Source organism: Amblyraja radiata, chromosome 21, assembly GCF_010909765.2.
Source record: "Amblyraja radiata isolate CabotCenter1 chromosome 21, sAmbRad1.1.pri, whole genome shotgun sequence".
Lineage (NCBI taxonomy): Eukaryota > Metazoa > Chordata > Chondrichthyes > Rajiformes > Rajidae > Amblyraja > Amblyraja radiata.
The window spans coordinates 42,333,016-42,345,228 of NC_045976.1; the positions used below are offsets into that span (position 1 = coordinate 42,333,016).

The following is a 12,213-nucleotide window of genomic DNA, read 5'->3' on the forward strand; positions in this document are numbered from 1 at the left end:
TCAAGAGAGTTTATTGTCATGTGTCCCTGATACGACAATGAAATTCTTGCTTTGCTTCAGCACAACAGAACATAGTAAGCATGAATACAGAACAGATCAGTGTGTCCATATACCATACTATAAATATATACACACATGAATAAATAAACTGATGAAGTGCAAATAAACAGATAATGGGCTATTAATGTTCAGAGTTTTGTCCGAGCCGAGTTTAATAGCCTGATGGCTGTGGGGAAGTAATTATTCCTGAACGAAAGCAAGTGTAACTCAACAAGACTGAAGCACTCAGCGTGCAGGGAGTCAGCGAGTAAGGAGGGCAGACAGAGAGACTGTGACTCACCCGCTATGCCAGCTGTCGATGTGTTGCGGGCTGTTGGACGGGGAGGGGATGGATATCTCCGCCGGCTGCTTTGTGCTCCTCTGGCTGAGAGGGGAGGCTGCTCGAGAGAAAACAAACCACACCACGGGGATCAGGCACAGTTAGAAACATAGACAATAGGTGCAGGAGTAGGCCATTCGGCCCTTCCAGCCAGCACCGCCATTCACTGTGATTGTGGCTGATCATCCACAATCAGTACCCCGTTCCTGCGTTCAGATCCCCACATACAACGCTTGTCGCGGTCCTGAACTACTATACGACTAATTCTTGATCGGACTTTGCTGGCTTTACCTTGCACTAAACGTTATTCCCTTATCGTGTGGAGGAAACAAAGAAACATAGACAATAGGTGCAGGAGGAGGCCATTCGGCCCTTCGAGCCAGCACCGCCATTCATTGTGATCATGGCTGATCGTCCCCAATCAATAACCCGTGCCTGCCTTCTCCCCATATCCCTTGACTCCACTAGCCCCTAGAGCTCTATCTAACTCTCTCTTAAATCCATCCAGTGATATGGCCTCCACTGCCCTCTGTGGCAGGGAATTCCACAAATTCACAACTCTGGGTGAAAAAGTGTTTTCTCACAGTCTTAAATTGCCTCCCCTTTATTCTAAGACTGTGGCCCCCAGTTCTGGACTCGCCCAACATTGGGAACATTTTTCCTGCATCTAGCTTGACCAGTCCTTTTATAATTTTATATGTCTCTATAAGATTCTATAAGGAAGGAACTGCAGCTGCTGGTTTAACCCGAAGATAGACACAAAAAGCAGGAGTCAGCGGGTCAGGCAGCATCTGTGGAGAACATGGATAGGTGACGTTTCACAGAGTGCTGGAGTAACTCAGCGGGTCAGGCAGCATCTGTGGAGAACATGGATAGGTGACGTTTCACAGAGTGCTGGAGTAACTCAGCGGGTCAGGCAGCATCTGTGGAGAACATGGATAGGTGACGTTTCACAGAGTGCTGGAGTAACTCAGCAGGTGCAGCAGCATCTATGGAGCTAAGGAAATAGGCAACGTTTCGGGTCGAAACCCTTCTGGGTTTCGGCCCGAAACGTTGCCTATTTCCAGAAGGGTTTCGGCCCGAAACGTTGCCTATTTCCTTCGCTCCATAGATGCTGCTGCACCATAACTCAGCGGGCCAGGCAGCATCTGTGGAGAACATGGATAGGTGACGTTTCACAGAGTGCTGGAGTAACTCAGCGGGTCAGGCAGCATCTGTGGAGAGAAGGAATGGGTGACGTTTCGGGCCAAGAGCCATCTTCAGATTGAACTCAGACTTCGGTCTGAAGTAGGGTCTCGACCCGAAATTTCACCCATTCCTTCTCTCCAGAGATGGTCTCACCCGCTGAGTTACTCCAGCATTTTATGTCAACCTTCGGTTTTATCCAGCATCTGCAGTTCCTTCCTACACATGACTTCTGAGAAAGCCTGACTCACCGGTTATATTTAGGATCAGCCCCACAATAGAAGTCACTTGGCTGGCGTTTGGCAGGAATGCTTTTCCAAAGTCAGGCCCATTGTTGTTTGGGTCTGAACTCAACGCTGGGGTCAGACGGAGTGTCTGATGCCTCCGGCCCATCCCGTCAGCATTGTACACTCTTCCCGACATTCCTTCCCACCTGGCTTTGATTTCCCGCACTGTACGTTTATATTCCAATAGTCTACAAGTGCCCTGAACCACTTCCCTCCATTCTTCACAAAGACAACATTCTCTTGTGACTACATTCCAACGGAATCATTCCTCAGACGGACTCTCAGTCTGGACAAGGGTCTCGACCCGAAACGTCACCTATTCACAGATGCTGCCTGACCCGCTGAGTTACTCCAGCATGTTTGTGTCTATCCAGCTTCTGCAGCTCCTTCCTACACAATGAAACCAAGAGAGTTGTGTAAAGTTGTGTGGCCCCCCCTCTGACCCCGCCTCATATGACAACGTTGAAAACCGCCAGAGTAGATTGAGTCCACTCTGGAGTTTAGAAGGATGAGAGGTTATCTCATTGAAACATATAAGATTATTAAGGGTTTGGACACGCTAGAGGCAGGAAACATGTTCCCGATGTTGGGGGAGTCCAGAACCAGGGGCCACAGTTTAAGAATAAGGGGTAAGCCATTTAGGACGGAGACGAGGAAACACTTTTTCACACAGAGAGTTGTGAGTCTGTGGAATTCTCTGCCTCAAAGGGCGGTGGAGGCCGGTTCTCTGGATACTTTCAAGAGAGAGCTAGATAGGGCTCTTAAAGATAGCGGAGTCAGGAGATATGGGGAGAAGGCAGGAACGGGGTACTGATTGGGGACGATCAGCCATGATCACATTGAATAGTGGTGCTGGCTTGAAGGGCTGAATGGCCTACTCCTGCACCTATTGTCTGTTTGTCTTAAGTTAACAAAGGACTCGTGTTGTCAAGCTGGGATGGGAACAGAGAAATGCGCAGGAAGGAACTGCAGATGCTGGTTTAAACTGAAGATATAATCACAAAGTGCTGGAGTAACTAGCGGGACAGGCAGCATCTCTGGAGAGAAGGAATCTCAAGGGTACAGAGAAGATTTACCAGGATGTTGCCAGGACTAGAGGGTGTGAGCTACAGGGAGAGGTTGAGCAGGCTGGGTCTCTATTCCATGGAGCGCAGGAGGATGAGGGGTGATCTTATAGAGGTGTACAAAATCATGAGGGGAATAGATCGGGTAGACGCACAGAGTCTCTTGCCCAGAGTAGGGGAATCGAGGACCTGAGGACATAGGTTCAAGGTGAAGGGGAAAAGATTTAATAGGAATCCAAGGGGTAACTTTTTCACACAGAGGGTGGTGGGTGTATGGAACGAGCTGCCGGAGGAGGTAGTTGAGGCTGGGACTATCCCAATGTTTAAAGAAGCAGTTAGACAGGTACATGGATCGGACAGGATTGGAGGGATATGGACCAAACACAGGCAGGTGGGACTAGTGTAGCTGGGACAGTATGGGCTAGTTGGGCCGAAGGGCCTGTTTCCACGCTGTATGACTCTATGATTCTATTCTATGGGCTTGTGTTCACTGGAGTTTAGAAGGATGAGGGGATATCTTATAGAAACATATAAAATTATTAAAGGAATGGACAAGCTAGATGCAGGAAAAATGTTCCCAATGTTGGGCGAGTCCAGAACTAGGGGCCACAGTCTTAGAATAAAGGGGAGGGCAAAACTTTTTCACCCAGAGAGTTGTGAATTTGTGGAATTCCCTGCCACAGAGGGCAGTGGAGGCCAAGTCACTGGATGGATTTAAGAGAGAGTTAGATAGAGCTCTAGGGGCTAGTGGAGTCAAGGGATATGGGGAGAAGGCAGGCACGGGTTATTGATTGGGGACGATCAGCCATGATCACAATGAATGGCGGTGCTGGCTCGAAGGGCTGAACGTCCTCCTCCTGCACCTATTTTCTATGTTTCTATGTTAACATTGTTTGAACTCAACAAATATAACTTGCTCTGCCAAATCTAATTATATCCCTGAGATAACGTTTTGTATTTAAGATTCTGGTCGACAATTGTTAAACCGAGGCCTTCTCTGCTCATTTCCAACAAGTATTCCATGTGGTGGGTGATTGAGAGAATTCAAAGGTTAAAGGAGATGAGTGGGCCAAGTCGTGCAGCGGGTAGTACTGCTGCCTCACCGCGCCAGGAACACAGGTTCGATCCTGACCCCGGGTGCTGTCTGTGTGTGTGTGGGTGTGTGTGTGTATATATGTGTGTGTGTGTGTGTGTGTGTGCGTGCGTGTGCATGTGTCTATATATATGTGTGTCTGTGTGTGTGTGTGTGTGTCTGTGTGTATATATGTGTGTGTGTGTGTGAGTGTATCTATATATGTGTGTGTGTGTATATATGTGTGTGTGTCTATATATATGTGTGTGTGTGTGTCTATATATATGTGTGTGTGTGTGTGTGTCTGTGTGTGCGTGTCTACATATATGTGTGTGTGTGTGTGTGTGTGTATATATGTGTGTGTGTGTGTGTGTGTGCGTGCGTGTGTCTATATATATGTGTGTCTGTGTGTGTGTCTATATATATGTGTATGTGTGTGTGTGTGTGTGTGCGTGTGTCTACATATATGTGTGTGTGTGTGTGCGTGTGTGTATATATGTGTGTGTGTGTGGAGTTTGCACGTTCTTCCCGTGACCTGCGTGGGTTTGCTCCGGGTGCTCCGGTTTCCTCCCACATCCCAAAGACGTGCGGGTTTGTAGGTTAATCGGCCCCTCTGTAAATTGCCCCCTAGTGTGTAGGGAGTGGATGGGAATGTGGGATAACATGGAACGAGTGTGTGAACGGGTGAGCGATGGTCGGCATGGACTCGGTGGGCCGAAGGGCCTGTATCCGTGCTGTATCTCTAAACTAAACTAAACATAGAACAGCACAGTGCAGGGAAACAGGCCTTTTCTCGGTTCCACAGCATCGGTTCAGGGGAAAACCCAATTGTCTGAGCTGCCGCTTATTGTTATTTCTTGTCTTGCCGTCAAGAATTGATTAAAAACTCCTCTGTTCACTGCCTTCCCCTCTCAGGGACCTTGAGAAAACCTTGCTCCTTATGTTTAAGAAAGAACTGCAGATGCTGGAAAAATCCAAGGGAGACAAAAATGCTGGAGAAACTCAGCGGGTGAGACATGCACAGATTGCATGAGGCTGCCATCAGAACTGCCCCCTCCATCGACTCCTTTAAGTCGAGACTTAAAACTCATCTCTACTCCCAAACCTTTCATGACGTCCTCTGAGGGAGGGCTATATGTATGTAGTGATGTTTGTATTTAATCTATAAACCAATGTTGTATGACGTTAGTACCTCCACCAATGTAAAGCACTTTGGTCAACGAGAGTTGGTTTTTAAATGTGCCATAGAGGGAGTACAGAGAAGGTTCACCAGACTGATTCCTGGGATGTCAGGACTTTCATATGAAGAAAGACTGGATAGACTCGGCTTGTACTCGCTAGAATTTAGAAGATTGAGGGGGGATCTTATAGAAACTTACAAAATTCTTAAGGGGTTGGACAGGCTAGATGCAGGAAGATTGTTCCCGATGTTGGGGAAGTCTAGAACTAGGGGTCACAGTTTAAGGATAAGGGGGAAATCTTTTAGGACCGAGATGAGGAAAACATTTTTCACACAGACAGTGGTGAATCTGTGGAATTCTCTGCCGCAGAAGGTAGTTGAGGCCACAGTTCATTGGCTATATTTAAGAGGGAGTTAGATGTGGCCCTTGTGGCTAAAGGGATCAGGGGGTATGGAGAGAAGGCAGGTACAGGATACTGAGTTGGATGATCAGCCATGATCACATTGAATGGCGGTGCAGGCTCGAAGGGCCGAATGGCCTCCTCCTGCACCTATTGTCTATGTTTCTATAGAAATAAAAGTGACTTGACTTGACTTGAGTTTCTTCAGCATTTTTGTCCACCTTCTGTGAGCACGTGATTTGATGCCTGCCATCTGGGGCGGGATCCGTGTGTACACGTGATAGATGTGGTCCGCCATCCGCACACAGACATGCGTCCCGACCCCGATGTAGAACACGGTTGCCCACCCCTGCAGTACAGAGCAGTCACCAAATATTGGTAAGGTTGAGACTAGAGAGACTGCGTGTAGCAGGAAGGAACTGCAGATGCAAAGATAGTCACAAAAATCTAGAGTGACTCAGCGGGTCAAGCAGCATCTCCGGAGAAAAGGAGTGGACTATTCTTCAGACTCGAGGGCAGGCCTGAGCTACTATCTACTTCATTGGAGGCACTCAGGCTATCTTTCATCGGACTTTGCTACACTTTTTCTTGCACTAAATGTTATTCAGGTTATTCCCTTTATCCTGTATCTGTACACCGTGGACGGCTCGATTGTAATCATGTATTGTCTTTCCACTGACTGGTTAGCACGCAACAAAAGCTTTCCACTGTACCTCAGTACTCGTGACAATAGGGTGATTTCACGAAAGGTCACTGGAGCGTAAATCCCCACTCACGTGACCGAAAATTTTAACTGGGGGACAAGCGTCACTGCCGGTACATGTTAGTGGATGGGAAAACACGCACTTTCACACCCGTTAAAAACATCGAAAACGGCCAGGTTTTGAGCTGCAATTAAGTGAGCCAGTCGGGGTGACCGTGAGGAACAGCTACCTAAATTTACAGTCCAAAAAAAAGATAGAAACTAAGGTAAATACAAGAGGGAGCTGAAGGTGTAAAAAAGGCGGAAGTGCTCGCGGACTTTTTTCTTGGAGATTTAAAGATCCAAAATATGGGGAATTATCGCGTTTGCTCGCTGCATTTCATCAAAAGTGGCATTATTGACTTTGTTATCTTTATTCATTTGTTATATGAAAAGTATTAAAAGTTAGAAACCCGTCAGTAAAATTGCAAAATCGCCCATGGTTCTCGGGTGGGTTTTAACATGCAAAATGAACACACTTCTGAAGCTCCATTTACCATTTAAATAATCGTAAACTATCAATGCGTTTGGAAATAAATTTTACTGAGATGCAAGCTAACGATTATTTAAATGGTGAATGTAGCTTCAGAAGCGTGTTCATTTTGCATGTTAAAACCCACCCGAGAACCATGGGCGATTTTGCAATTTCACTGACGGGTTTCTAACTTTTAATACTTTTCATATAACAAATGAATAAAGATATAAAGTCAATAATGCCACTTTTGATGAAATGCAGCGAGCAAACGCGATAATTCCCCATATTTTGGATCTTTAAATCTCCACGAAAAAAGTCCGCTAGCACTTCCGCCTTTTTTACACCTTCAGCTCCCTCTTGTATTTACCTTAGTTTCTATCTTTTTTTTGGACTGTAAATTTAGGTAGCTGTTCCTCACGGTCACCCCGACTGGCTCAGTAAATTGCAGCTCAAAAACGGGCCGTTTTCGATGTTTTTAACGGGTGTGAAAGTGCGTGTTTTCCCATCCACTAACATGTACCGGAAGTGACGCTTGTCCCCCAGTTAAAATTTTCGGTCACGTGAGTGGGGATTTACGCTCCAGTGACCTTTCATGAAATCACCCTATAAACTAGACTGGACTGAACTCAAAGCAGATCTGGCTTCAGGTTTGTGACAAAGGGCGTCACGGTGGCGCAGCGGGTAGAGCTGCTGCCTCACAGCGCCAGAGCCCCGGGTTCCATCCTGACCACGGGTGCTGTCTGTACGGAGTTTGCACGTTCTCCCCGTGACCTGCGTGGGTTTTCTCCGGGTGCTCCGGTTTCCTCCCGCACTCCAAAGACGTGCGGGTTTGTAGGTTAATTGGCTTCGGTAAAATTGTAAATTGTCCCTAAGACAGACACAAATACCTGGGGTAACTCAGCGGGACAGGCAGCATCACTGGAGAGAAGGAATGGGTGACGCTTCGGGTCGAGACCCTTCTTCAGTTGGACGTTCAGTCACCCATTCCTTCTCTCCAGAGATGCTGCCTGTCCCGCTGAGTTACTCCAGATTTTTGTGTCTATCTTCGATGTAAACCTACATCTGCAGTTCCTTCCTACATACTGTAAATTGCCCCAGTGTGTGTAGGATAGGGTTAGTGTGCGGGGATCGCTGGTCAGCACGGACTCGATGGGCCGAAGGGCCTGTTTCCGCGCTGTATCTCTAAACTAAAGACAATTAAAGTAAATTAACCTAAAATAAACGCAGGTAAACTAAACTAATGTAAAGTAAATGTATTAAAGTTAGCTAAAGTAAAGGCCCTGTCCCACTGTACGAATTTACCCAAGAGCTCTCTCGAGTTTAAAAAAAAATCAAACTCGTGGTAAGCACGTAGAATGTACGTAGCGGGTACGTCGGAGCTCGGGGACGTCTCTTAGCGGCTCGTAACGCTAACGGCAGGTGCTCGGGAAACGCGGTAAGCTCGGGAAGGCTCGTGAAGATTTTTCAACATGTTGAAAAATGTCCACGTGAGCCCCGAGTACCTACGAGCGGCCATTACCGTAATTCTCCCAGTTCGAATCAGGGGAAACTCGGGAGAACTCTTGAATTACCTGAACCTCCTCCAACCTCATCTATTGCATCCGCTGCTCTAGGTGTCAGCTGCTCTACATCAGTGGGACCGAGCGCAGGCTTGGCGATCGCTTCGCCCAACACCTCCGCACGGTCCGCGATAACCAACCTGATCTCCCGGTGGCTCAGCACTTCAACTCCCCCTCCCATTCCCAATCCGACCTTTCTGTCCTGGGCCTCCTGAGTGAGTCCCACTGCAAAATAGAGGAGCAGCACCTCATATTTCGCTTGGGCAGTTTACACCCCAGCGGTATGAACATTGACTTCTCCAATTTCAGGTAGTCCCTGCTTTCTCCCTCCTTCCCCTCCCCTTCCCAGCTCTCCCCACAGCCCACTGTCTCCGCCTCTTCCTTTCTTCTTCCACCCCCCCCCCACCCCACATCAGTCTGAAGAAGGTATAGGTGACGTTTCAGGTCAAGACCTGGAAAGCATCTATGCAACGAAGGAATAGGCGACGTTTCAGGTCGAGACCTGGGAAGCATCTATGGAACGAAGGAATAGGCGACGTTTCGGGTCGAGACCCTTCCGGGTCTCGACCCGAAACGTCACCTATTCCTTCGCTCCATAGATGCTGCCTCACCCGCTGAGTTACTCCAGCATTTTTGTCTACCTACGATTTTTCCAGCATCTGCAGTTCTTTCTTCAACATAAAGTGAGGGATTTGTAAATTAAGTTTTAAACTAAACTAAAATGAACTAAACTATAGTGAGCTAAAGTCCAGCAGAGTGCAGTGTGCAGGTGTGCGTGACTTACCTGGGACAGCCAGTGTTGGTTTGGGGGACTGTGGTGGCCGGGACAGTTTGCCGTGGGCCGTGTGTAGACTGGGTGGTGGGGGGTAGGGTGAGCTGCGATCGGATGAGTCGGAGCTGGAGTGCGAGAGTCTGTGGTGCTCCCTCAGGGTGGCTGAGGACCTCTCGTACCAGAGCCGCAGCTCGTCAGACAGGGCAGTCCTGTTTGTGCCTCTCTCCGCCTGCTCCTTGGCCAGGGTGGGAGTCCGTACAATCTGGGAGCGGGAGGGCATGATCTTCAGGCCGTCGGTCTCGTCGCCGCGCCACGAGTCCTTGTAGATCCCCCCGGCCGTGTAGGAGCTGGAGGTCTTGAACTGGGCCTTGACGCTGTAGTGACCCTCCTGGTCGTTCTCCAAGCTGCGGACCACCACGGGGGTGGGGCTGCCCTCCACGTACAGCGGGTACTCCTTGATGCGGTACTGCGACGAGGGCTGGCTCTGGCTGTGGAGGTACACGCCGCCGTTGCCCACGCTCCCGCCGCCGCCGCCCTTGCCCGCCAGGTTGGGCATGCTCCCCGAGTTGGTGGAGCCCAGGTTGCCGGCCGACCGGTGCCTCTGCCGCTGCCTCTCGCGGGCCTTGGAGGGGGAGTCCTCGGCCAGCGTGCGGTAGTTGTGCGCCGGGTAGTACTGCTCCGAGCTGGAGTGGCTGGTGCAGGACGAGCAGTCGTCCAGCGGGTCCGAGCCGTTGCTGCTGCGGGTCCCCGGCGTGTAGAAGCCCGGCGGGCTGCCCGGCTCGTTACCGCTGCTCACCGCCAGCTTGCCCTGCGACTCCAGGCTGGAGCTGCGGTGGCGGAAATGCTGCGACAGGCTGTGCAACCGCGACGGGCTGATGTCCACCGACCTGCAACGACAAACAACGCGTTAGCACGCGTTTAACAAGGAACTGTGCAGATGCTGGAGAATCGAAGGTAGACAAAAGTGCTGGAGAAACTCAGCGGGTGCAGCAGCATCTATGGGGTGAAGGAAATAGGCAACGTTTCAGGCCGAAACCCGGAAGGGTTTCGGCCTGAAACGTTGCCTATTTCCAGAAGGGTTTCGGCCCGAAACGTTGCCTATTTCCAGAAGGGTTTCGACCCGAAACTTTGCCTATTTCCAGAAGGGTTTCGGCCCGAAACGTTGCCTATTTCCTTCCTTCCAGAGTTGCTGCTGCACCCGCTGAGTTTCTCCAGCACTTTTACATAGAAATTAGGTGCAGGAGTAGAGGCCATTCGGCCCTTCGAGCCTGCACCGCCATTCGATATGATCATGGCTGATCATCCAACTCAGTATCCCATCCCTGCCTTCTCTCCATACCCCCTGATCCCTTTAGCCACAAGGGCCACATCTAACTCCCTCTTAAATATAGCCAATGAACTGTGGCCTCAACTACCTTCTGTGGCAGAGAATTCCACAGATTCACCACTCTCTGTGTGAAAAATGTTTTTCTCATCTCGGTCCTAAATGATTTCCCCCTTATCCTTAAACTGTGACCCCTTGTTCTGGACTTCCCCAACATCGGGAACAATCTTCCTGCATCTAGCCTGTCCAACCCCTTAAGAATTTTGTAAGTTTCAATAAGATCCCCCCTCAATCTTCTAAATTCTAGCGAGTACAAGCCGAGTCTATCCAGTCTTTCTTCATATGAAAGTCCTGACATCCCAGGACTTTTGTCTACCTACGGTAGCAATGCGACCGAGAGACCCTCACACCTTCTCCCCTCTCACACCTTCCTCCCCTCCCCTCTCACACCTCCCCCCATCCCCTACCAGCCTTCTGAACGGCCCTTCCAGATACTAGGCTCCCACTCTTTCATAAACTAGAGCACAGCTAGGGTGGCCAATTTTCTCACTCCCAAATAAGGGACAAAAGGTCAAAATACGGGACAAATTCCTGACGGCAATTCGTTGACCCATTTCTTACTAGCGGGCGGAGCACCAAGACAAATTCCTTGTATGTGAATATTTGGCCAATAAACTTATTCATTCATTCAATCATTACTTACAGCGGCGATGCAGGTCTATAAACACAGATATAATATTGAACTAAATAAAGATCAATAACATTTTAAAAAATAATACATTTAAAATCACCCAAGATCGGTTCAGCGTGTATTTTTACAGTTTCCTCTTTACATTTTGGATTTCCAGTATTTTTATTCAGTTTCCAAGATAAATATGACCATAAGTGATAGGAGCAGAATTAGGCCATTCGGCCCATCAAGTCTACTCCACCGTTCAACCATGGCTAATCTATCTCCATCTCTCAACCCCATTCTCCTGCCTTCTCCCCATAACCTTTGATGCCCCCTACATTCAGTGATTATTTTTGTTCAGTGTCTAAGATAAATATTCAGGCAACTAAACCAGGCTGGCAGCATCATCAAAGACCCACACCATCCTGGCCACACACTCATCTCCCCGCTACCTTCAGGTAGAAGGTACAGGAGCCTGAAGACTGCAACGTCCAGGTTCAGGAATAGCTACTTCCCCACAGCCATCAGGCTATTATTGAGAAGATTACGGAGAGTCGGTTTGTCAAGGAAGACTCTCTCTAACTTCTACAGGTGCACAGTCGAGAGCATGCTGACCGGTTGCATCGTGGCTTGGTTCGGCAACTTGAGCGCCCTGGAGAGGAAAAGACTGCAAAAAGTAGTAAACACTGCCCAGTCCATCATCGGCTCTGACCTTCCTTCCATCGAGGGGATTTATCGCAGTCGCTGCCTCAAAAAGGCTGGCAGTATCATCAAAGACCCACACCATCCTGGCCACACACTCATCTCCCTGCTACCTTCAGGTAGAAGGTACAGGAGCCTGAAGACTGCAACAACCAGGTTCAGGAATAGCTGCTTCCCCACAGCCATCAGGCTATTAAACCTGGCTCGGACAAAACTCTGATTATTAATAACCACTTTCTGTTATTTGCACTTTATCAGTTTATTTATTCATGTGTGTATATTTATATTATGGTATATGGACACGTTCATCTGTTCTGTATTCATGCCTACTATATTCTGTTGTGCTGAAGCAAAGCAAGAATTTCATTGTCCTATCTGCGACTCATAACAATAAACTC

General features: G+C 48.6%; 1 protein-coding gene across 1 annotated transcript in view; it reads right to left on the reverse strand.

The window, feature by feature from the left end:
• The window catches only part of frmd4a (FERM domain containing 4A), a 128,898-nt gene that overhangs the window by 5,283 nt on the left and 111,402 nt on the right, over positions 1 to 12,213 (reverse strand). Inside the window, 2 exon segments of the mRNA XM_033040192.1 lie at positions 341 to 437; positions 9,129 to 10,003. Coding sequence (XP_032896083.1) covers positions 341 to 437; positions 9,129 to 10,003 — 972 coding nt within the window.